The sequence below is a fragment of the Petaurus breviceps genome, unplaced genomic scaffold (genome assembly GCF_028583685.1).
Source record: "Petaurus breviceps papuanus isolate PSGF00001 unplaced genomic scaffold, PetGlider_PUasm1.0 110, whole genome shotgun sequence".
Lineage (NCBI taxonomy): Eukaryota > Metazoa > Chordata > Mammalia > Diprotodontia > Petauridae > Petaurus > Petaurus breviceps.
Window position 1 is genome coordinate 836,785 of NW_027185597.1, and position 27,534 is coordinate 864,318.

The 27,534-nt window shown below is 38.2% G+C and overlaps 1 protein-coding gene across 4 annotated transcripts in view; it reads right to left on the reverse strand.

Moving 5' to 3' along the window:
* LOC138155734 (thiamine pyrophosphokinase 1-like) overlaps positions 1 to 26,508 on the reverse strand; it is a 479,265-nt gene extending 452,757 nt beyond the window's left edge. Inside the window, exons 1-2 of one of the 4 annotated variants that reach the window (XM_069081026.1) lie at positions 26,376 to 26,508; positions 25,842 to 25,904 (exon numbers count right to left, since the gene is read on the reverse strand). In XM_069081026.1, the coding sequence (XP_068937127.1) occupies positions 25,842 to 25,884 (43 nt within the window). In that variant the 5' untranslated portion in view covers positions 25,885 to 25,904; positions 26,376 to 26,508. The remainder of the gene's footprint in view (positions 1 to 25,841; positions 25,905 to 26,375) is intronic. The other 3 variants (XM_069081104.1, XM_069080982.1, XM_069081161.1) reach the window with 3 other exon arrangements.
* Between the last annotated feature and the right edge of the window lie 1,026 nt (positions 26,509 to 27,534).

The window sequence follows — 27,534 nt, forward strand, 5'->3', positions numbered from 1 at the left end:
CCAATTATGGCTGTCTAGCAATGGAATATGTAGTGAGTTCCACCTCACCAGCTGTAATCAAAGGGGGAGAATCAACTACCTTTCAGAGATGCCACAGAAAGGATTGCTTTCTTGGAGGGAAAGCTGAACTCACATGACGTCAGTCGTCCTTTCCCTCAATATTATCTCCATTTTATCCTGTATATTATCTTTTTTTATACATAGTCTTTTCTCCCATTAGATTATCAGCTCCCTGAGGGTAGGGACAATTTTTGCCTTTCTGTATATCTCCAGTGCTTAATACAGTGCCTGGCCCATAGGATTTCCCCTAATAATGCTTGTTGACTTTAATCGTAGGGAGATGTGCGACTTTTAAAGGTAACATATTCCAACCGCTTATTTTTATACCTAGCCACCTATTTTTAAAGATGAGGAAAATGAGCCCCAAAGATTCAGAAAGTGACACTGTACCTTGTCAATTCTAGCTCCTTAACAGCTCTCAAATCTGTCCTCTTCCCTCTAGTCACATAACTATCATCTTGGTTCACATTCTTATCACCTACTGTGTAGTCTGTTACAACAGCTTTGTATTTGATCTCCTCATCTTCTCCATCCTCTACACAGCTGCCAAATTGATATTCCTAAAGCTAAGATGTGGCCTGGTCTGCTCAAGAAGCCCCAGTGGCTCCCTATTGCCATTAGGATAAAATATCAACTCCTATGTGTTCACAATATGGCTCATTACATATTAACCCCTTTCAAGGACTTTGCTGTCCAATTGGCCCATTTTCTGCTCCATGTCTAAGACCTTCTGTCTCCTGCTTCCATATTTTTGCATAGGTTGTCCCTCAAATCTGGAATGTCCTCTCTCATCACCTGAATTCCTAAGGTTCCCTAGCTCATATTAAGGCTCTGTTAAATCACTACCTCCTAGAAAAGACCTTTCTTAATTCTCCTAATTAGTAGTTCCCCCTTCAGTCACTTCAATCACTAGTTGTTTTTGTACATGTGTGGTAAATATTTGTCTATAAAAATTGTGTAATACCCCCACAGACCTTTATAGAGTCTAGAGACTGTTTCCATTTTGTATTTTTATTCTCAGTACCCAAGGCCCTAACACATTTAATAAATATTTACTATATGTATTTTGATTAACTGATTAGACCTGCCATCTGACATTGTCTGGCTGTGGTCAAAGGGCACATGCTAACTAGAACTAGTAGTCTTGAAATTTAATCTGTCGACTATCACTAAGATCTTGGTCTCATATCTCCCTTGGGTGCCTCAAAAATAAAGTCAAAGATCTTTGTAGTGACCCATCTGCCAAAGGAATGTGAAATCACAAGAACTGTTATCACAGAACAGTGGTTTAAAAATGATATCTAGGTCTAGATGGATATCTAGGTGGTTTAAAAAGGATATCCCATCATCTAGGTAGAGCACCTTATTTTACAGATAAAGAAACTCAGCCCCACAAAGATGAAGCTATTTTCCCACAGTCACAGAGAATGGTCAAGCATTATAAAATTCAATTGGTATCTGATTTTTCTGTGTAGTTTATTACTATAATCAAATAATCTGTCTATAAACATCAAATACAAAGAGATATCAAATGAAATTCATGAAAACACAAAAGAAACAACAGAGATACTGTACCATTTCTTCAGATCATCTGTTATAAACAAATGTGCTAAAAATATTTGGGCCTGCTACATAGCGCAGTGGATAGAACAGAAAGACTGATCTTCCTGAGTTCGAATCTGGCCTTGACAATTACTAACTACTGTGTGACCCTGGGTAGTCACTTAATCCTATTTGCCTCGGTTTCCTTATCTGTAAAACGAGCAGGAGAAGGAAATGGCAAACCACTACAGCACCTTTGCTAAGAAAACCCCAAATGGGGTCATGAAGAGTTGGACACAAATGAAATAAGTGAACAACAAATAAAATGATAGGGAATGGGAGATAAGAGGAAGGTTCCTGGGCATATACTCCTATAAGGTCAGAAACAAAAGATCCTGTATATAACAAAATATTCTCAGCAGTATTTCCATGGTAACAAAGAACCAAAAACAAAGTGAATTGTCCATCAGCTGGGAAATGACTGAACAAATGTGGCATATGAACATAATGGAATATTATTGTACTATAAGAAACAATGAGCATGAGAAATTCAAAGAAATATTTGAAGAGTTATAAAAACTAATGCAGCATAAAGCAAAATCAGGATAACAATATATAAAATAAATGCAGTAATATAAATTAAAGGAATTGTATAACCACATAACCAAGGCAGCAAACATTTTATAATTAGAATAACTCTCTTGGCCTTTTTCATTGTAGAGGTGGAAAGTTCTTCAGAGGGTGGAAGGGAAAGAAGAGAGATAACTGATATAAAAACAAAAAGAATCAATAAATAGAACCTTTAATAAAAGGGAAGCAACAAAACTATAAATTACTGCTTGTTGAACTTTTAGAAATTTTTATCTCCTGTGATAGAAGATATAAATAAGGAGAGAGGAAAGGGGGCAGGTTGAAAGTTTTACTCTGAGATTTATACTTTAGACAAAAATGAAACAAAAATTGAAAAAATACATATGGTTTAAAATATTTATAACAGAGAATCTAGCATGCAAGTACTCTGCTGCTACCCATAAGATACCAGATACAAAAAGAAACATTTTATAAGACATTCACACTGAAAATTATGCATACAAGGGAAATGTCTGATCATTACAGCACAGCTAGCTGTCTCTATTTCTCTATACTTATCAATTTATTTAAGTTAGCTAACATTTACCAAGGAACCTAAACAACCAAGAAGTTCAAATACCTAGAAGTCAGTTTTCAGTATGCCACAATAAAAACTGACATTCTTAATGTCAATCCTATAGGCTAGTGAAATACCTTTCAAATGATGGTATTTGAACCAAATATTAAATTGGTATATATGAACCAAAGATTAAATCATAAAATTTTAGTGTATAGTTTTAGCGTTAAATTAGCATATATTATATCAACATTTCCAGAACTATATTTTACTTGGCAAATATAGTTTCTGTGAGCAAATTTCAATGCTATTTTAACATAAAAATTTAGAAAAGAAATGTAGTACCATAGTTGTGGCTCACAAAATATCACCTAATGACCAACCCAAATTCCTAAATGTCACTTTTCTTTTATATGAAAATAGACTTAAACTTCTTGCTCTCAAACTTCCCTACTCTTTCCTGTATCAGGGAGATATTGCATACCCCCATTTCTACTTGAACATAATTCTGACAAATTATTTTGAACATAAAAAAAAATTTTAATACTCAATTACTTTGAGAAACGTTGCCCTAATTCTATAAAATGTAGAAATGCAGTTATAATATATTAAAGTCAGTGATTTAAAGTCTTTCATAGTCTGGTCTTGACTTAACTTTCCAGTCTTATTACATTCTACTAGTCCAAACTGGCCTTGTCAACCTCATAAATGACCCTCTCTATATATCCAATATCCAATCTTTTGTTTTGTTTGTCCTTTATGCTTAGAATGTCTTCATTCCTGGAACTTCTATCTGCTTTCCTCAAGATTCAGCTCAAGTACCACTTAGCCTTATACATATACCTATACACATACATGCATACATGTTTTCTCCCCAATTGAGAAAAATTCATATGGACAACAACCATTTAACTTTTGTTTTTGTGTCTCTAGCACCTAGCAAGGGTACCTGACACCCCGTTAAATAAGTACTTGTGATTAATTGATACAGCTGGGTCCCTATTAGTGTGAAAAACCAAATTCCCCTGAATTGGTTGCATGTATTCAAATTGTACTAAACTAGTAAATTAATTAACATTTACTTAGGAACCTAAACAACCAAGAAGTTACTAGCTGAGTACTACTTAACTAGTTAGCCTAACTAAAAGTTAAGACTATGTAAAATATGGTAATTAGTTCCAATCCAATGGAAAAAACGCAGAGCAACTTCAAATAATCCACTGACTTCAGGGGATTTGTTATTTGCACTCATCAAGACCTAGTTAATACATTCCTCAGAGTTAATATTCATAAAACCTTCTTACAGGTATTCTCTAATTGAACTGGGTAAGAATTCTGAGTTACATATATACTAAAAGCTTTATAGAAAATCACAGCTGAGATAACTTGTACTGATAATGATTTTGCTGACAAAAACCTATTAAATATTTGTTTCACTGATTAGAAGAATATCACATGAAGATCTAATTTAAAAGAAGCAGTTGCAGAAAAGTCAGGTGAGACCTAGAATTGAATCCTGACTCCAACCTTTCTAAATTGTGTGACTAAAGACCTGGCATTGAATTTCCCTAATCCTCATTTCCTTCATCCATAAAAATGAGTATAATGGGAATAATATGCTTTTCTTTTTGGGTGTGCATGTAGCTTGGTTACTTTATGCAAGTAATATTTTTAAATATATTAGTCTCTACATTAAAACCATTTCCCTCAGAAATTCAATTCTGTTTAAAATTTTAAAATTTATGAAATATAAAAGCATAGATATAACTGGTCAATATCATTTTTATAACAATAGGATACAAAAACAATATCTAAAATATGTGTAAAAGGTAAATAAGGAGGCAGCTATGTGGCGCAGTGAATAAAGCACCGTCCCTGCAGTCAGGAGGACCCGAGTTCCAATCCAGCCTCAGACACTTAACAATTACTTGCCATGTGACCTTGGGCAAGTCACTTAACCCCAACTGCCCTGCCTTCCCCCCTCCAAAAAGAAGGGAAAAAAAGGTAAACACGAAGGATGGAGCCAAGATAGCAGAAAAAAAGGTAGCTACTCTCCCCAAAATTCCTCCTGTACACCTTTAAAGAATGGCACGGAACAATTCCTGAAGCAACAGAACCCACAAAAGGATGGAGTGAAATTGTTTTTTAGCCAAAGACAACTTTGAAAATCAGAAGGAAAGGTCTTGCTGCAGCTGGGGGAGAGTGGACCACAGTCCAGCACAGGCTGCACCAGCACAGACTCAGACCAAGAAAAGCAGGAGCAGGCTTTGGGAGGCACTGAATCAGCAGGAGCTACTTCCAGAGCTGTCAGCCCACAAATGATGAGAAGATTACAGGGGGTCTCTTTGCTAGCATGGAGGGAGGGCTCTTGCTTTACCCATACTCAGATCTGGGCTGCAGTCCTGGGTGGCAGTCCCAGGGCAAAGAGGAGCACTAAAAATCAGAGCTTATAGCCCCAGTGGAGCCAAGACCCTCATGACATTTCCAGGGCAAAAAGAGTGGAGCCAGTCAAGATATCAAGACTTAGCAGTTTCTACTTTAAATTCCATAGGACAAAAGAGTTAGGATCGCAACCAAGAATCACCTACACAGCAAAGTATAATCCTTCAGGGGGGAAAAAAATGGACATTCAATGAAACAGCAGACATTTTCAAACATTCTTGATGAAAAGATCAGAGCTGCTTTTTGTGGTGGCAAAGAACTGGAAAATGAGGAGATACCCTTCATTTGGGGAACGGCTGAACAAGTTGTGGCATACAAATGCAATGGAATACTATTGTTCCATAAGAATTGATGATCAGGCAGATTTCAGAAAAACCTGGAAACACCTACATGAACTGATGCAGGAGAACATTGTACACAGTTAACAGCAACACTGTACAATGACCAACTTTGATCCACTTAGGTCTTCTCAGAAATGCAATGATCTAAAACAATTCCAAAAGACTTATGATGGAAAATGCTATCCACACCCAGAGAAAGAACTATGGAGTATGACCACAGATTGAAGCACACAATTTTCTCTTTTTTTGTTGTTTTTTTCTTTCTCATGGCTTATCCTTTTCGATCTGATTCTTCTTTCACAACACGATTAATGTGGAAATGTTTTAATATGATTGTACATGTATAGCCTATATCAGATTGCATGACTTTGGGGGGGGGGGATTTAGAACTCAAAATCTTATGAAAGAGAATGTTTAAAAGTAAATAAATACATGGATAAAAGATACATAAAAAAGAAAATATCAGAGCTGAATAGAAAATTTGACTTTCAAATACAAGACTCAAGAGAAGCATAAAAAGGTAAACAGGAAAGGGAAATCATAAGGGACTTTGTAAGGTCAAACTGTTTACATTCCTCCATGGGAAGATGATACTTGTAACTCATAAAAATTTTCTCATTATTGGGGCATCTAGGAGTATATATAGACAGAGGGTACAGGTGTGACTTGAATATGAAGAGATGATATCTAAAAAAATGAGTGACAATTCACTGGGAGAAAGGGAAAGGGAGGGGTTGAATGGGATAAATTATCTTACATAAAAGAGGCAACAAGAGGCTTTTACAATGGAGAAGATGGGGGGGAAGTAGGGGAAAGTGAGTGAACCTTACTCTCACTGAATTTGGCTCAAAGAGAGAATAACATACACATTCAATTGGGTATAAAAATCTATCATACCCTATAGAAAAGTGGGAGGGGAAGGGGGGAGGAGAATGATAGAAGGGAGGGCAAAACACTTTTGAGGAGGGACAAGGTGAAAGAAGAGAGAATAGAATAGATGGGGCTGGGGGGATAGGAAAAGACATTTAGCAGTCATAACTATGGGGGGAAAATGATACAAGTTCCCCTGATAAATGCCTTGTTTCTCAAAAACAAAGAACTGAAGCAAATTTACAAAAATAGGAGCCACTCCTCAACTGATAAATGATCAAGAGATATGAACAGTTTTCAGATGAAGTAATCAAACCTATCTATAGCCACATGAGAAGGTGCTCTAAATTGCTATTAATTGGAGGAATGAGGATCTGAGGTACTACCTCATACCCACTAGATTGACTAACAAGTCAGAAAAGGAGAATGATAAACGCTGAAGGGGATGTGGGAAAAATGAGACATTAATGCACTGTTCAAGGAGTTGTGACTGATTCAACCATTCTTTAGAGGAATTTGGAACTATGATCAAAGGGCTATAAAACTCATGCATACCCTTTGACCTAGCAGTGGCACTACTAGGTCTATCCAAAAAAAAAAAATTAGAAGGGAAAAGGGAAAGGACCTACATGTACAGAAATTTTTACAGCAGCTCTTTTTTGGTGGTAGGGAGTTGGAAATGGAAGGATACTCACCAGTTGCTGAATGCCTGAACAAATTGTGCTATGTGATTGTGAAGGAATACTACTGTGCTATAAGAAATGATGAGCAGGGGCGGCCAGGTGGTGCAGTGAGTAAGAGCGCTGGCCCCAGATTCGGGAGGACCTGGGATCAGTTCCGGCCTCAGATACTTAACACCCACACAAAAAAAAGAACTGGCCATGTAACCTTGGGCAAGTTACTTAACCCCAATTGCTTTAAAAAAAAATGATGAGCAGAATTCTCTCAAAAAAACCTGGAAAGACTTACATGAGCTGATGCAAAGCGAAATGTACTGTTTACAAAGTAATAGCAATATTGTAAGATGATCTGCTGTAAATGACTTAGCTATTCTCAGCAATACAATGATCCAAGACAATTTTGAAGGACTTCATGATGAAAAATGCTATCCATTCCCAGAAAAAGAACTGATGGTATCTAAATACAGATTAAAACATATTTTTTTTAACTTTATTTTTCTTGAGCTTTTTGGGGGGGGTCTTATGTTTCCTTTCACCACATGACTAATAAGGAAATGTTTTACACATTTTGCACATGTATCAAATTCTTGCCTTCTCACTGAGGGGGGTGGGGAGAGGAAAGAGGGAGAGAATTTGGAAATCAAAGTTTTAAAAATGAATGTTTTTCATTCAGGAATGTTTGTAAAATTGTTTTTACATGTAATTGGGAGAAAAAAATATTTTTTTAAATAAAAAAAAGGTAAACAGGCATTCACTTCTCTTACAGAAGAAATTGGAATGGTTATATTCTGCCATTAAAAATAATCAGGAATTTATCTTCATTCATATATATTCAGTTCACGTACTATCTTATTCCTGCACTATGCTAGTTATATACGTTCCTGCTTCACCTAATTGCTTCCTACACTATTAATTTTCTCTTAAGATTACCATATCTTGGCCTGAGTGTTACTCTGAACAGCATAGATTTATTACCTGGGTCCCAACCTCCCAAAGCTTCCACAATGGGAGCATCACTGTGTACTCTGTATCCCTCATGGGCTAGATGCTGCCACATAAGCTGATATTTCACTATTTTGCCAGTTCTGCCAAAATATTTGCAAGGTAGAATATTTATTTTCAAAATCTACAGCCTCGTCAATGACTGCAGTACATAGTTTCTTATAGCCCAAGTTAGCCTTCATCGCCAAACTTCGCCACATTAGAGTCATTCACAATGACACAAGTTAGCCTGGATACGAGTTGGAAGGGGGAGGGAGGGGGGGAGGAATCACTTTTAATTCTGTTCCTCACTGGATCTCAGAGGAAATGATGAGAAAGTCAATCTAGGTCCACTGAAACAAGTAACTTCAGCTCATGTCTGATACCTGCCACTTCAAGGGAAGGGTAATTAATAAGCATTACAGTGCCAAATGTCAGCTAGGCACTATGTGAAGTACATTTTTACAAATATTGTCTCATTAGATTCTCACAACAACCCTGTAAGATAGATGCTATTCATATCCCACTTTAGAGTTGAGGAAACTAAAGGCAAATGGAAGTTAAGTGACTTTTCCAGGGTCACAAAGCTACTAAGTGTCTGAGGACAGATCTGAATTCAGGTCTTTCTGACTCCAGGAGCAGCATTCTCTCCAATATACCATCAACTACCTCTATAACAAGTAAGAGAAATTCATGACACCACCACCATCCTTTATAAGGGAGGCTCTTTGAGAAAAGCTTCCACCATCTCCTATGATTCTTTCTAATTCTAAGCAGCTAATGACACTTTTAGGGACCACACCATTGTTAAGACGAAAAGAGACACAGGGTAAAAGCTAAGTGTTCAGATTGTCAATATCAATTCCCTACAATGATAATAGTAGCTACCATTTACATGTACTATGTGCCAGCACTGTGGTAAGTGCTTTACAATTACCTCATTTAATCCTCACAACAACCTGTGATGTAGATTCTATTATTATCCCTATTTTATAGATGAGGAAACTGAGGAAAACAGAGATTAAGTGACTTGCCCAAGTCATACAGCTAATATGTCTGAGGCCACATATCAAATCAGGTTTCTAACTCCAGGATAGGCACTGTATCCAGTCTTTCACCTAATTGTCTTGTAGCATGCCAATCTAGATTTTTGCCAGTCATTTCTTTACTAATCCAAGGAAATTAGAGGAAATTCTAGTCTCTTCTGTTTTGAAAATTGGGACATGTTTCCTCTATCTTTGTGATACCCTTTCCATTTTCCATGATTTTTCAACCATCAGTGACAGAGGCTCAGCAATAACATGCCAGAATTTTCAGGACCCAAGACTGTACTTCTGTAGTTCTAGTCTGGGTGACTGAATTCATCCAAGGCAGATATGTGCCCTCTTACTATTGCCTTACTTATCTTCGTTGTGTCAACTATTTCCTATTAGTCATTTTAGTCTGTCACTTCTAATATAAATTCAATCTCCCTTGTAGATGGGGGGGGAAGGAAATTGACCTGTCCCTCCCCTCTCATTAGGTAGCTTTATCCCATTCACTCCAAGTAAAGCTCCCATTTTATCTTTGATCTTCCATTTTCTACTACAACCAACCATACCAACCTGACCCCCTCATTCTGAGATTTGCCATTCTTGATACCATTTTTACAGAACCATGCCACAGTCACATTAACTGGTACTTGGCCTTGCTCCATTTTCTATGTATTTAGCTTTGAAATTTAAGTTGGCTGGTAAAGTTGCCTTACCACATTCATATCAGTTTCATAAAACAAATCCTACTTTTCCTTCTCAATGGAATTATTTTCCATCATGTCATCAGAATTTTATTCCTGAGCATCTTCCATCCCTCCTTGGCTGACTTTCCCTGAAGCATTTTACTCCATAGGAACCTTCATATCTTTGCTCTGAATCCTTTAAAATCTACTTTCCTGTCCCTTACTACTATAAACTGTAGAATTTCTCTCCATGGTTCCCTTCATTTCTATCCCAGAAACTTCTTGTACATTTCTTTTTTCCTCTATGTACTCCAATGACAAAAACCACTTTTCTATTGCTCTCCTTCCATTGACCTTCACCCAAATACTCACATCACACTTCCCTTTTCTGATACTTGTATTTCTTTCTTAAAATACAATGCTATCTGATTTCACATGTATAATGGTTATCATATTGCTTGCCTTCTCAAGGGTTGAGGGAGAAGCAGGAGCGAGAGAATTTAAAAATGAATGTTAAGATACAATGCTACCCACTCACCCTTTTACCTACACTTTCTTTTAAATAAGTTATAGCCATCCAGTGCCATAGTCCAATCATATGTTTGTTCCCAGCAAGTCTCTGTGATTGTTAGGAAGTCAAATTTGCTTTAGAGTTAGGCTCTCTAGATCTTCTTCTTTGCCTAAACTTGGGACATGTAGACATTTGAGATCATGAGTTTTATTATGAAATCTTTCCTTGTGTTTTGTCTCTTGTGGAATTCTAGATGTCTCAGCTGTTACTTTTCTTTGTTTTTTCTGGTTACTCTCTATTATACCTAACTTGGAAGAAACATATTGGAAATCTGCGTTTGCCATTCTTTTTAGTTAAAACTCCTCCTGAAAATGTATTGGGTATCACAATGTATTTCAATAGAAATACTCTGTTATTAAGTGTGTTTAAAAATGTCTTACATGGCAGCTCATACATACACAACTGGGAATGAATGAAAAAGTATTTTTAAGTCTTGTTATTTGCCAATCACTATGCTAAGGGCTGTTGATACAAACAGGAAAAGCAAGACAGTACCTGCTTTCAGGGAACTCACACTCTACTTGAGTATAAAAGAAAGGTCAGCAGCAAGATGGCTAGAACCGGAAGTAAGTCCTAAGAGTACAATAGCAGGGTAAGAAGCAAGATTCCAGAGTTCTTGGAACATATCAGGAGCAGGTCAGATGGCAATGCCCTGGGGTCCAGAAGGCCCAGAGCCAGGGCAGAAAGTAAAGCCCAGAGGACTTTAGGAGACAGTGTGGCAAAGAATAATGAGATATTCCAAAATCCTTGGTATGTAGCCAAAGCAATCCTTGGGAGAATTTTGTATATCTAAACACTTCAATCAATAAAAGAGAGAAAGAACAGATTAATGAATTGAGCATATCGCTAAACAAATTAAAATATCTATGAACTGAAAAATCTCAGACACAGTGGCAAGCCAAATGAGTTGGTGAGACCCATCTCATCCAAAATAGGAAGTCAATTCTCAGATATTATTCCCTTTAGGTGACCAATAACGTTTTATTTTTTATATGTAATCTCCATACCATGACTACACCATTTTGCATCTGTCTCCACAACATACCTTCTCTGCTTTAATCGCTTCACTCTTGAGCCCCCTATTATAGCCTTGAACTCTAACCCTGTGTTCGTTAGCTCTGGTAGATGAGATTTTGTTTTATCTTGCCAGGACCTGAGTCTTCAGACCACTTCCCTACCAACTCTTAATCATGCCACCACATACATCTTCCCCAAATCCCATAACTTTTTATGTTCCTCCTCCTCCCATCCCCACCTCATGAGAAACTATCCTTAAGTGCTATCCTGTTTGTCTCTCTTTATATAATCTGCCCTTAGCAAATACCTAGCATATAGAAAGCACTTAAATAGATGCTTTATCTATCTTCAGAGCAGTTATGTGGTGCAATAGATGGAGGGCTGGGCTTAGAGTCAAAAAGACCTGAGTTCAAATTCAGCCTCAGACACCAGCTGTGTGACCATGGGCAAGTCACTTAACCCTGTTTGCCTCAGTTTCCTCATATGTAAAATGTGCTAGAGAAGGAAATAGCAAACCTTTTACAATCTTTGCCAAGAAAACCTCAGATGGGGTCACAAAGAATTGGACGTGACTAAAACAAGTAAACAATAAAACCTATCTTTGGATGGATGGATTCTGAGATCCTAACAAACAACACAGAAATGAACTTAAGAAAGCAGTAAATATGATTGTCCAGCCACATCATTAATGTTTCTTTAACCCAAATGTACCTAAAATATTATAGAACTGAAAAGGAAAGGGTCTCTGAAGTTAACTGGTCCAACTTCTGAAGCATGAAGTCCCTCTAAATTCAGGGCAGTAATCCTCTCTCCAATTCATCAACCAATTCTAAACCTACTTAATGGTGCTATCATGTAGTCCTAACTGTCCTATTTCTTCTTTCTTATCATATCTACAAGGATATCAGGAGCACGTCAAATGCAATTGCAGAAATCCAAGTAAACCAAAGTTTATGGCATACCAATGGTTGTCAGTCTAGCAACTCTGTCACAAAGAAAGGTAAATTTAATCTGGTAAAAGTTGTTCTTAATAAACCCATATTGGTTCACAAAGATCATAACTTTCTTTTTCTAAGAGTTTACAGAGAGACCATTAATAACCTTCCTATCATTTTTTCCACAAATCAATTTCAAGCTCACTGGTCTAGTTTGAAGCTGTCTACCTCTTTGCATCTTTGAAAACCAAAATATTTTTTAAAGTCCTCTTTCAAGTACTCTTTTATTTTTCATGTGTTTGAAGGACCTTTATATCTGTCTTACTTACACTGAGTTTCAATTTAGCTTCTTTTGTTTTACCTACCTTTTGAGAGAAAGAGAAAGGGAGATAGGAAAGGAGAAAGGAAAGAAAAGTAAAAAGAAGTAGTTCTACTTCCTTGCATTGCTACTTTCCAATTTCTCCTTTTCTCCTAGACTTTCCCCTTCCTTCTCTTGCTCCTCAAATATTTTGGAGCTTTTCTATGTCCTTATATTTTATAAAAACAAACAAACAAATTTAATTTTAGATACGGTACTAATAGGATTCTGCCATTCTTAAGTGTTTATCTTCAGTCACCTGCCCTCTCATTCATCTCCTGCATATAAAATATAAGCTCATTCTTGGATACCTCTCCCTTAGCTTCCTTACTGGGATCAGTCATACCTATATCATCATTATTTCATTCTTGAGAGCCTCCTATTCCCCTATCATTTATAAATCAGGCATTTATAAGTTGAAGACTCTTGGTATATGGCCTTGGGTACTCTATGGGCTTTGGATGTCATACATCAGTTTAAATAGGTATTTGCAATGAAAATTACTTAAGTCTCCAGAAATTTGACAGATTGAATTAAGGTTATGTTGAACAGTACACTACTATATTTCTGGCTAGTAACTGTGAGGCATCAAAAACCTTATTAATTATTTCATTATTTATATTTTAATGTATCTATAAATAATGGAATTGAGGTTGTCATGAAAGAAAATTCTCAATAGCAAAGGAAATAGTAATGTTAGTCTTATATAACATTTTTATTAACTATTTTCTCTCATTCACTACATAGAATGAATAAATTTCTTGAAGTAACCTGAAATTTCTTTTGAAAACTCAGCAGAAACTGATTAACTGTAAGGACGTTAGCACACTAGTAAAAACTACCCCAAAACTCATATTAATCAAATCCAGCCCAAGTAATAATCATGCTCTGCATTTTTATAACACTATTTATTCTATAAAATACCTCTGCTAATTATATCTCCATACAAGATATCATTATATCTTTACCTCTACTGTGAAGTAGGTAAAACAGGAATCATTATCTACCCCCATATAACAGATGAGGAAATAAGAAATTACTCTATCAAACTGATATAGTAAAGAAAACTGAACCAGGATTCAAGAGATCTAGGTTCAAGTCTAGCTTTTATCAGTTAACTGTGACACCAGGCAATTCACTCAACTTCTCCAGAGCTGTTTAACTATCTGCAAAATTAGGGGGTTGCACTAAGTGATCTCTAACTCCTATTGGTGAGTTCCTTACCAGGATCAACATTTGGATGATGGGTCCAGAACCGGCATGATTCATTCCCCTCCCACTCACACTTCCTCACCACCATATTCCTCTGTGTAGCTTGCCCTAACTTCCCTTTTGGCTTCTTTTAACGTTCTATTTTCTCCCATTAGAATATAAGTTCCTTAGGGGCAGGAATTTTTTTTTTCATTTTTGCTTGTATTTGTACCCCCCATCCTTAACACAGTTCCTGGCACATAAGAAGTATTTAAGGCTTATTGCCTTGCCTTGCCTTCTAGCTCTTAAATTCTAGGATGTTAGTATTTCACCAAGTTCATATTGCTGGCTTATGATGGTGCCCACACTAGGAAGCAAGTTTCCCAATTCTAACAGTGTTTTTCTACCAAACCCCTCAAAGAGAAATAGAGGACAAATACAACTTCAAATAAAAATTTAGAATAATAAGTGACATTTATGATTTAATACTTGTGACTTTACTGAATGACTCTATAGCTTTTCTTTTCCTGAAATTAGCCCGTGCTGACAACTTAATTTTTAAAAGGACTGGCATTCCTTGTTCAAGGCAGATTTGCTTGAGCTGAGCTGTCAAACTCTTATGGGGTTCAAATGATTGATTCAGACTAAATCATGACTCCACCTATCTATGTCTGATGCAGCACAATAGAGAAACCACAAGTCAACAGCAGCATCTTGTTAGATGCTAAGAAATCCACAATGCTCGGGGGAAAGGCAATAATTCAATCTGCTAAATGGGTTTGTTGTCTGGTTTAAAGGGAACAATGAAGCTTGTGTGGGGCCTCATTCTATCTAGCCAGCCATTGACCCACCATGCTCTTTCACCCTGGCCATCATCTGACCTACACTGACTGCTACTACCATACCAACAGAGCAGACCTCCAGAGACTATGTCCTGAAGGAGATTTGGAATTCCAGCAAGGATGTAGGGATCGTAAAACCTCACTATATCTGAAAGCTAGAAGACCTGACTATGTTCTTTCAATCTCTATCAAAATAAGACCCTACCCTATCTTTCTACCTCCAGTTCTGAAATCAGTCAAATCAACATTACCATAGCTTTTAGAAATTGGCTGCCAGATTATTCCACTTAACATCTTGGTGATTTTCCAAATCAAAACAGCAGCTTTAGAGGAAGCAATCTGGAGTAGTAGAGGGCTGGGGTCTAGTATCAGGAAGACCTGGGTTCAGTTCTAACCTCAGGCAGTTATTTAATTTGTGAAACTACGCAAGTCATTTAACCTCAGGTTGCCTCAGTTTCCTCAACTGTAAAATGAGGATAATGATAACAGCTACCTTGCAAGGAGGCTGTTGTGAGGATCAGATGAAATATTATTTATAAAGCTCTTAGCACACCACCTGGTATGTAGTATACTCCATAAGTTTATTCTCTTAGTCTTATACCTTCCCAAAACACCCTCACCTAGCCACCACTCCCCTAAATGTATGGTCTCTCCACTTACAAAATAATGCCCTTGATGGCAGTTATTATATGGGTATCCCCAGCACTTAGCACAAGGACTGGCACAGAGTAAGCACTTTTTCATTCACTGATTCATTCATTCTATTGGCCTTAATACTGCACTGCTGATTCGGTATTAATGCCCCAAACCTTCCAGCCAGTCATATTAATCAACCAGACCCAAGAAGTCATTGACTACACCAGTCACTATAACTAAGGGATCTATAATCGTACCTAGATCTACAAGGGAGATAAATAGAAGAGAGCATTCCAAACATGCTACAGTCATTTCAAATATAGTTAATGCTACTTGTACTGTCTTACACTCCTGCATTTTTCCAATGGTTTATGAAACAACATGAAGATATCTTAATTGATTCCCAAGATCCTAACCAATCTTCTTCCTTGCTAGTAAACAGTCATCCAAAGTCAGCAAATCTGAGATATAACAGTTTAAGTGAGAAATGCCCAGAATCTTTAGGGCATGTTAGTGTTTCAGAATAAAGAGGGGTTGGGGCGGGGGGGGGTGAGGGGGAAGAAGAGAGGGAAGATAGTACAGAATAAACGAACTTAATGAACCAATTTATGGTTTGGTTGCTGTTTCAGAGTGGGACTTCGTTTCAAACAAAGTCCTGTAACATAATTTAGGTCCTTATAACTATCACCACTACATTATTCCTCACTTTTGAAGGCTACCCACATCTCTCACTGATATGCTGACATAGCCAAAGACATATCAATGGAAATCCATAATAGAAATCAATTTCAAAATATTTAAGAAACAATTGTGAGTAGAGCCTGGCAAGGCTGAGGCTGGTGAATCTCTTGAGTTCTGAGCAGCTGTAAGCTATGCCAATCAGGTGTCCACACTAAGACCAGCATCAATAATGGGTAAACCTTCAGAAAGGAAGTGGGGGAATATGCTGCCTAAGAAGAAATCAGGCAGCCAAGGTCAGAAAGTGATCAGGTCAAAACACCTCTGGCAATCATGACAACTAGTAGTGGGACTGGGTCTTAAAACTCATGTTAACTGGTATGAGAAGTCTAAAGAAAAGCCAAAAAAAAAAATTTTTTTTTTCAATTTTGGTCCTGTTGTTCCCAGCCCCCCAACCTTACCCTCCCCATTCACCTGCCTAGTTCAAAGCCCTCTACGATCCACAAGAAAATCAGCTGACCCAAATCACAGGCTCCACCTTTGGGCCCTGCCAGGTGGGGGACAGCATAAGCTATTTCAAAGTGCTCCCCAGAACACACAGTACCTATAAATGTGTTTCAGAAGGAATTTTTATGGTTATGTCCAAAACTTAGAACAAACCCTTCCCCTCTTCCAGGTAGGAAAAAAAATATGGGTGTTCTCTAATTTGCTTTTAATTAGTATAAAAATACAGACACAAAATTCATTTAGGATCTTAGTTATACATGGGCTTAGCTATATATAGGCAGTGAAACCTTATCTTGTAAATTCACTGATCCCCAAGCAGTAAAATTTTTGAATTTAGTACTGAATTAGTTTGGTGGCTGCCTGGAGTAATCCAATATAAGTTATAGTTACCTGTATTGAATCCTCCTGACACATTAATCTGTATGCCATATAAAAGCTTTTGATATTTTGTAAGAATATACTCTTTAAACACCATTCACTTTGTAGTACTAGTAAAAACTAGACCTCTCTGAAATTCTGGCAGTCATTTTCAATGTTCAATTATCCTTTTTTAAATAGCGTTTCATCTATTCTATTTCTTGTGATTGTAAAGAGAATAAACTTTAAAATGTAAGTTACCTATACCAACAAACTTTTAAGTAGACATGAAACTTTGCTAGCTTGGCAGGAATATTCAATTTTGGCACATTCAGTTATTTTGCTTCATGAACTGAGCTGTCATTTTTGAATATTATTATGAATGGATATGATGCTATAGAGTTATACATTCATTAACATAGAAATCATTAGCACAGGAATAGTTTATCTGCAACATTTTCCAACCTGATTACCATCTTTTTCTAAAGTAATGAGAAGAGATATAAGAAATGTGAAAACATCCTAAAAGTTTGGGGCTAAAACACCAAAGCAAATGAAGATAAATCAAGCCTAAGTTAAAACCAGCAAGGTCTAGACTTCTGGGACCTCTGTATCCAGCTGCCAGTTCAACCAAAATTCAAAAGGCTCTACTGAGAAGTTACTCCATTTGTCAAGGTACATACGAGTCTCTACTGAAGGAAATGGGAAGCTTCAAGGCCACTAAGACAGGGGGCACTGAGCCTTTTCTGTGAGTCATGAACTCCTACAACAGAAGTGTTATGAAGCCTATGGACTCCTCAGAATAATGATTTTAGATGCATAAAATAAGATACATAGTATAATCAAGAAAATAAATGAAAGGTATCACAATATTATTTTCTTTAAACCAAGTTAAGACCACAGATTGAGAACACAGTGAAAACTAATCTAAAAGTACTTCAAGGGCTACTATGTACATTTTTTGCAATCTCCAAAGCTTAGCCAGAGAGATCTACTGTAATACAAAATATGCAGAACATATGTAGCCTTAATTTAAACCCAACCTGCCTATACTGAAGCAATTTCAAAAATTTCTGTGAAAAGAAAATCACAGCAAGGTTGAATAACTTGGCTCAAGCTATTCAGCCAGCCAAGAGATGATGTGTATTAAACAAGCAAGCATACATTAAACAAGTAAGAGCCCCTTGCTCCATTCTGGGGCTGAACAAAAATAATGGATTGAGACCTTGTTGCCTACGAGCTTAAAAACAGACAAGTGTTGGTCACATGAACAACAAAATAAAAAATATAACTAAATATGGGAATTAACAATGAATATTTTATTCCAAACAAGTTTGTCGTGGGCTGCTCAGTGTCCAGCACTTAGCATGATTCGAGGACGTGATTTATAAGAAATGACAAGGCCATGTGATTAGTTCAAGGAAGAATGAAGAACTCCATTTATTGATTCTCAGGACAAGGTTTATATGGAGCAATGAGACAAAGGAAGGGGATTCAAGTATTCATATCATTATCTTAGTCAGCCACATCCTGAAAGTAGCAGGGCAGTAAGGCCTTTGTTTTCTAGGTGCCAGAAAGTCTTAGGAAAAGTTGGTTAACTCCTTTCATGTGCAGTCACATTACAAAGGATGCTCTTGGGAGCTGGCTTCAAGGCCTGAAGCCAAAGCTGCATCACCAAGTACATCTACATAAGAACTGACCACCTAAGAATTCAAATATTTTGGTTTTGAACAACTAAAGTCTGGGGGCAGAGCCGGTAGGTCTCAGAACTCAAACAACATCCTTATAAGTGTAACCCATATCAAAAGAACTCAGGAGCTAACTTGACTAAAAGTAGATTCTCAAAGAGGTCTTTGATATTAAAAGTTCACTATTATCAAGGTAATTATCTAAGTCCTGGGATCAAGCCTCTTTGGCTCCCAACACAAGTTCACCTACACAAAACCACTGCACACAGTATGGAATGACCACACGGCCATTAAACTGTTAAAGTACAGATCATAAAGGCATAGGATCATAAATTAGAGCTGAAAGGGTCCTTGGAGGCTACTGAATCCAACCTTCTCATCTTCCAGATAAGAAGACTGAGGCATTGAGAGGTTAAATGGCTTGTCCAGAGATACACAGCCATTAAGTGTTTGAGATGGGATTTCAAACCCAGAGCATCATGACTTCATGTCCAGGGCCTATCCATTATGCCACTCAGATTCTCTAAGGTTACATGAACTCAATGCATTTTAGGAACTATTGACATACTTTTGGTCAAGGACATAGCCACTTAAATTGCTTGGAAAAGCACAACCCAACTACAATCCTTTAGGAAAAGGGTAGACCATTAGGCCTTACCATCTGTCCCAAAGCTTTTTTTAAGACACATAGGGAAGCTGCCAATGCACCTTAAGACTCCCCAGACTTTTTCATTACATGAAGAGCACAGGCCTTTCCACCTGTCTGGGCAATGGTACTCTCCTATATGTGGTCTCCCCTAATTAGAATGAATTCCATGAGAGCAATTTTCTCTTTGCATCTTTATTGCTTAGCAACAGTAATATTTAGCAAATGCTTTTCCATTTCATTGCCCAGGAACAAGAGAACTTACATGAGATTTTGTGGCCAATATCCACAAATGTCCATCCAACTAGGATTTAAAAGGTGCTGCTGCTGAGCAGGGCCACTGAGAAGTAAAATGAGATATAACTGTTGTGTGCATAGAAATTATGAAGAAGAGACCTGGAAGCCCTGTCCACACAAAGTGCTGAAGCTAAAACTACAAAGGTAGGTGCTTTCCAAAGGTAAGCAAGACCATGCCACAGACTACCAAAATAATATATCACATACATAATCCTTCTGTTATAGAATTCAATATCCCTCTGAAACCCATATTCTTCAGGATATAAATCACAAGATATGTCATAACCTGAACACTCATTTAAAAAGAAGGAATTTCCTTCCTCGGTCATACGATTCTGACAGTGGCACCAGGTGATACTCTGAGAAGCACAGCTGTCCTCCTTGATGCCAACCACCAAGGCCAGAGGTAACCGAAAACATCATTACTTTTCCTCACTATTGCTGAGCTACTACATTTAATTACTTCAAGCTACATTCACAAATTCATCTGGTAGAGTATTCCAGGAAACAGTTGGAAAGAAGAGTAAGTTGAGAAGTGAAAGACAGCTAGGTGGCAAGGCTATTCTTAGCTTGGGGTAGGAAACCTCATCTTCAGAGACAGATAAGGACAGAGAGGAATTCAGAGAGGTGGAAAAGGGAAATATAGCAACTCACAGCAGCAGGCTTAAATTCTTAAACAGAGTAGTAGGTTGAGTAATCTACCAAACATGATCTAAGGCTAAAGGCATCCTAAAGAGAAACTCAAAGTGAACAGGGCTTATTAAGTCTTACCACCATTGCACAAGTGAGGGCCCAATTGAGGATAAACTGCACAAATGTGCAGCTGGTCCAATAAAGACTGTTTTATTGTTTCATACTTGGCTGGTCAAGGAGTCAAGTAGGTGACTGGTGACATTCATCACCCAAGGCAGGGAGCTTAGCAGGGATGGAGAAAATTCAAGAACTAAGGGATTCAGGAACACTGAAGAGCCCATTCTGAAATGGCTAAGCTTGGTTACAGAGACAAGAGAAGCCAGAAGAAGAGGTAACGAACTGCAACTGTTTCAGGACAGGAATGATTTCATTTTTGGTTTTGTATCCTCAGAGAGGCAGTGTAGCACAGTCTGTAAAACCTAAGTTCAATTTCCATCACAGGCATATACGGGCTGTGTAACCCTGGGCAAGTCACTTAACCAATCTGAAGAAGATATCTAGTCATATATTAAATTAAAACTTAATAAGCACACATGTAAAGTACCACCCAAAAGAAAGTGTTGCTTTTTTTTTTTAATTAGCTATACAAGTAGAAGATGGGGCTGAGGAGTCAATCAAGTTTTTTATTGCTTTTCAGTTGTGTCCAATTCTTCCTGATACCTTTAGGGTTTTCTAGGCAAATATACTGGAATGGTTTGCGATTTCCTTTTCTAGCTTATTTTATTGATGAGGAAACTGAGGCAAACAGGGTTAAGTGACTTGTCCAGGGTCACATATCTAGCAAGTGTTAGAGGTCAGATTTGCCCTAAGAAAGGGCTTTAGTGGAATATACATTTAATATGAATCAATAATGTGATGTGTAACATTCAAAAGAACAAATGAGATTTAGACTAAATTAACAAAGGTTGTGGTGGCTAGGTGGTACAGTGAATGAGCACCGGCCCTGGAGTGAGGACCTGAGTTCAAATCCAGTGTCATACACTTAACACAAAAACTAGCTTGTGACCTTGGGCAAGTCACTTAACCCCAATTTCCCTACTTTCCCCCCTCCAAAAAGAAAAATAATTAATTAATTAGCAAACGTTTAGGTCCCAAAATGAAGGAAGTGATTTGTCTGTCTAGGTCAGATCATAGTGAAACATCTTTTTGCATTCTAGGCACCAGAATTCAGGGGAGACACTGAGAAGTTATAGTATATCCACAAGGAAGACTAGGTCAATACAAGTATTAGAAACCATGTCTGGTTTAAAACAACTGTTTTAAAGAATTGCTTAAGCTGGAGAAGACTGGGAACAAAAGGGAGATCATGACTGCCTTCTTCGTATATTCCAATATCAAACTGATGGAATCCTAATAAAGCTGCCCCCAGACCCAATATTCTAACTTCCTTATGGGCACTACTGAACAGCAGGCATGTCCTGATTTAACCACAGCATAAGCCACCAGACTCAATACAGATACTGCCCCCAGATCCAACTCCCACATATTTGAACAGATGTATTCTTATACTCAACCACAATCACATCATCCATTTAGCCCAAAAGGACCACAACACCAAATTATCCATCTTGACCAGACAGGACCACAAAAGCTAGCCAATCAGAGGCAGCATGACCAGGATGTTTGACCAAGGAACCACAGAAGGGAGCCCTTCCCTATTACCTCATCCCTTGACAAACTCCTATGGTCTTTCTAATATTCATTGATTTCATCCATCTTGCTTTCTCTTTAGTTTCGGAACCTAGTGTGCTTCTCAGGGGCACTAATCCTCAATAAATAACAATATCTAGATTAGTGGTGGTCTAACTGTAACAATATATGGGAGATAGCTCACATTTTTGTTCTTCATAGACCTGGAGAACTTCAGCCAACTGTAGAAGGTATAAGAAAGATTTCAGAATATGAAGACTTCTCAATATAAACACATCAAATCACTAAAGCTGTTGCAAACAATCAGCAAATTTATTAAACACCTAGCAAGAACTGAAAGTTATACTTAGCCCTGGAGATAGAAAGACAAAACTGAAACAGTTCCTCGCCTCGAGGTGCTTACATTCTGACAGTAAAAGCAGAGCAGTCAATCTTGGAGTAGAGGGTAATAAATTTCTCTGGTACTGAAGACTTCAAGGAAAGGTGGGATGAGTGCCCAGGATATTGTAGAAGAGCTTCAAAATAAGAGTTGGATTAGATGACCTGAGGTCCCTGCCATGCTGAGATTCTAGCAATGTCTGTATTAACAATAATACTTCTAAAGCAGGAGCGAATAATCAACCAAACGACTAAGTAAAAGCAAAATTGAACCTTCAATTATGATAGCAATGTCTATAGGGGACTGGCCAAAAAAAAAAAATCTTTGGAGACTGCATTTGGGTTTGTAGCCCATTTTTTTTTTAAATAGTAGGGACTTTTAATAAACCTAAAAATGGGCCCCAGTTACCACAGGAATAATTAAAGACCTTATTGGATCTCTCAGGTAAGGAACTGAAAGGGGATATATTATCCTCAAAGATATTAGAATAATCCCTGGATTTAAGGGAGGGTATCAACTGTTTCTATAATTGTTTACACAAGTAAATGGCTCAGGCTCCCCCTTCCTCTTTTCCTTTATTGGACTGATAGAAGTATTTATCTTCTCAATTCTTAAAAATTAAGAGGATTGGGGAGGCTAGGTGGCACAGTGAGTAAAGCACTGGCCCTGGAGTCGAGAGGACCCGAGTTCGGTTCCAGCCTGAGACACTTAACACCCACACAAAATACTAGCCGTGTAACCTTGGGCAAGTTACTTAACCCCAAAATTGCCCTCCAAAAGGCAAAAAAAAAAAAAAATTAAGAGGATTTAGGTAACTACTGCCCAATAACTTTCTTGAATGTAACAAAAATTCAAGTTTAAAAATAGTTATAAAGTCATATTATGTATAAGGTCTAGTGCTAAATGATGAAGGGGGGGAGTACATAAAAGAATAAAGTTCCTGCTCCCCCCTCCCCCAGTTCAGCTTACAAACTAGAAGACTAAAGAAAACAATCTCCTGGCCTTTTCCACACCAAACAGGGGGTAACTGAGCTTTTAATCTAGTGTCAGAGTACAAGGCTGAGTTGCCTGGAATGAATGAATTCACACACATAAACTTTGTCACTTGTCTGCAAGATGGTTTATCCTAGCCAACAGAAGTGGGTGGAAGTTTCTAGTGAATCCACCTGCAAACTAAGGAGGATGAGGCTGATGCTTATATACAAAAGGGACAGTGAAAGGATCTGGGTGGGATTAAGAAGTCAGAGGTGGGCCAAGTGCTACAGGGAAAAGAGAGTCAAGTAGGTTAATCAGGTGATCTAGGTGGAGTGGAGGGGGCCATAGAGCCACCACTGATCTGGGCTGCTAAAATGTATGGGAAAATTCAGGGACTGGGTTGCTTTCAAAGACATGTTGGTTTCCTTTTAGGGGTCCAGGTCCCATCATCCCATCAGCTACCACAGGTAGCCAGAAAGGTTCTTGAAGATAATATTCACACTAGAAATATCCTAGGAAAAGGTTAACTAACATTATCTAGCACTGGCAGATTAAATGTTGCTCTGGCTAGTTAAAAAAATTTTAGACACTACAGTTAAAAGGCAATGGTGATATGTTGGATCAAGTTATTTCTTTTATGAAGTTAATTTTTACTTCTGTATTTTTTATATTCAGAAACCCAATTCTTGGCTTCCGTTTCAATCTTTTCACCATTCTAAAGATCCCACCACTCTATAGGCCTCCCAACAACCTTTGACAAAAAGCAGTATAACTCTAACCTGATTGATCATATTCTGACTCCTACAGGAATGTCCAATCTTTCCTTTCATGCTATGTTCTCAAGGATCCCAGAGTCAAGCCCAAAGGAGAGCAGATTCAGGTTTATGCATTACCAGTGAATACTTAACAATGTAAATGGTTAACACGAATATGTTAACACTAACTAATATGTTAACACTAATAAGCCTAAAAGGCTTTTGAGTCTGGGACTACAGAGTACCAATACATTCCACTAGAATTAAACCAATGAACTTTCTCTAGTAACAAAATAATAATGCACTTTTATGTGATATATATCACATAAAGTGGGTATCCATCATTTGGAAAATATCTGAAAAAATTATAGCATATGAATGCACAGTAAGAAATGAATGGCTATGAGGCATTCAGAGAAACTTGGGAAGGGTTGTGGGATCTCATACAGAGAGAAAAAAGCAGAATCAAGAGAATAATATACAAACTGACTACAAAAATATAAAGGAAACAACACTAAAAGACACCAGAATTCAGGTAGATGAAACTGCCAATCTTTATTTTAAAAGACTGATAATGAAGGAGAAACTCATTATATTGTACTATTAAAGGAAACTTCTCTGCATTTACACATTTTATCTTTTCCCTAAGATTAAGTAATATATATCAGCACTCTTCCTGACCAACTGGCAACAGGCTTGCAGCTGGTGATAACGACCAAAAGATCAATTACTTGCATTTTTTCAAAGATAAGTTCTGATCAAGAACTCTAGTCACTAAAAGATTACCAAGATTCAATTTGCGTACAAAAAAACCCCCAACAAAATGGAATATAGAATGCAAACATTCTGAAAACAGTCCCAGAAAAATATTTAGATTTATGTAACTAAGGAAATAAAAAGTGAACAACAAATACACAAGAAAGGTCAACTGATTGATAAGCAAGAATTTAGCAGTCATTAAGCTGTACGCGTCAATTCCTACTTGGAAGAAAAATGCTTAGGAGAACTTTGGCAGAAAAGGTGATTTACTTCGTTTACTACAAGATCTCTGTCTGTCCACTTCAAACAATGGTAAATATAGTAGAGTGGTTAGAAAAATAAAAAATGCTTAGAAATGGAGCTTACTGAGGAGCACCAAACTGTTTACAAGGGTAATCTTAGTCACATTTCTGGCTGGTAAAGTCTGACAATTTTTAGCATTACAAAGTGAACTACCTTAATTTTCACAAACAACTGAACTGTGGTGCTGAAATGGTTTACAAAAACAAATAAGTCTGTCCAAAAACTTCACACAAAGCTTTTTGGAATTAGGAGCAAGGAACCATAAAAATTACTTGCTGTAAGTGCATATTGGCTTGTTTTATAAAATAAGATTTCCTGCCTAGGGATTCAGCCACTGCAATTTTTTTACACATATTAATAGATGATACGGAAGCTGGCTCTAAGGCATCCTTGAAACCATGCCAAATGCTGTTTCAAAAGGCAAGAAGCCAATCAGCAACCTCTGCCATTATTCTTAAAACTCCCTAATAAAAATTGCCATTTCCCATAGCTAACATTTTTAAACATATAAAATCAAAGTCTAAAAAAGAGCCCGTTCAAGGAGACTGCAGTCTACCGAGTTTTCAAGAGCTCAGGTGAAATCCTTCCATGTGGTGAATTCGAAACACTGTTTCAATCTTTGCAAAAACTTCACTTGCACACGAATAGATGTTTGTGTATAAACGTCTTCGGAGTATGCTTTCGAGGACTTTGCAATCTATCCCCAAAACTGTTGCAATCACAGGGAGAAAGGGGTCTCAGGTGCTTGCTACCACAGTGACTACCTGAGTACAAGTCTGGGGATGAATTAATGACAATATAAAATAGGGAAACAAGCACAGTACCAGTGGGAAGCAGGCATTCCAGCGGGGTAAGGACATGCTCCATGTCAGATTAAAAGCTTCTGCCTTAAAGACATAAAACAAAATGAAATCACTAGGTTAGACTTTCTCTTTGCAGCGAGAAACGGAAAAGCCCTGAGGGCAGACGCTCGGTCCGGGAATAGGAAAGCCCCCGGGGGGGGGCGTGTGCTTTGGCTGGGAGGCACAGGATCTTCTCCCCCCATAGCCCACTCGGGCTCGCGCGCGATCTGCAGAGCGCGTACCCTCCCTGCGGACCCGCAAAAAGGACTGGAAAGGGGAGAAAGCAGGACAGTAGCCCCCACGTGTGGATGGGGGGATGGGGAGGGATGAGGCATAAACGCGGAACGCAGGTTTTCCTGCCTTCATCCATCACCCCTGGGAAGAAAGATTTGGGAGTGGGAGAGGGTGGAGGTGGAGAGATGACGAGAACGGCAGCCCCTTCGCCTCCCCACTCCCCCGCCCACTTTGATGCAGCAGCGCCGCACGCGCGCACGCAGAGGCCGGCGTTCCACTTACACAGCTGCTCTTAGAGCCATCCGGCAGGCGAGGCAGAGAGAGCAATTAAGTAGCTAAAAGCAAAGGCAATCGACTGCTCGGCGCTCGTCTGCAAAGCCTCCGGAGACTCTTGGTTTTAAGGCAGCTAGTTGAGAGGAAGAAGCAGCAAAGGCCCCGCCCCCTGGCCGGACGCGCTCTGCGCTTCCTAGACTCCTTGCCCGGCCTGAGGAGGAAAAGGGAAGAAGGGGGAGGAGCAGAACCGTGAAAGTGACCTGGGAGGTTCCAGGCCCGGCCCCAAGCCCTGGCACTCTTGGTGGTGGATTTACGTTTACTTCTACTGAGATGAGTAAATCGTTGCAAAGAGCCCTGTTTCTGGGGACGGAGGCTTTGGGTTCAGATGTTGTCTCTGCTGGACACAATCCACGCTACCAGGGTCGTCACAGACTCCCAGGTTTAGCGACCACACTTATCAAAGGCTGAAGGAGGAGAAAGCTGACATTTACCCTGCCAGGTCTAGATGGAAGCTGCTACAGAACTTTTGCGTGTTCCAAAAGTCTTAGTGCAGTTTTAAGTTTTGATAACATCAAAGCAAAAATGTTTTATATAAATTTCAAAAAAACACTTCATTTGAAAGTTCAGCTCCTTAAATTTATTTCACGCTTACTTGGTTTTGTGAATGTTGAATGATGATTTTTTTTTTAATTTTAACAAGACGGGACACCCAGTCGTGCGTTTTCGGGCTGTGACAGTTTCTAGATAACGTTTTATTAGACTGGTGGTTGGGTGGGGGAAGTCCTCTTGCTTGAGGGGTCATGTCAAAACTGCCCTGTTATGATGGCTAACATGGAAATGTGTTTTGCATGACTAAACCTGTATTATTGATGTATTGTTTGCCTGCCTTCTCAGTGGGCGAGGGAGAGGCGAAAACTGTCATATATACACCAAAACTTCGTCTGGGTGATCTTAAGGCCAAAATTATAAATGTAATCCTTTCAGTCACTGAGCAAAAAAATGTTGTAAAGTTAATATAATGTGGGAAAATCAACTAGATTGATGTATAGCACAAGACAGTGGTTATATTCAAATTTAATAAGAAACATTTTACATTTTAAATTACCTTTCAATTTCTTGTAAGGTGTAGCATTCATATTTCTTAAGTTATTGAAGTTTAAATCTGCGC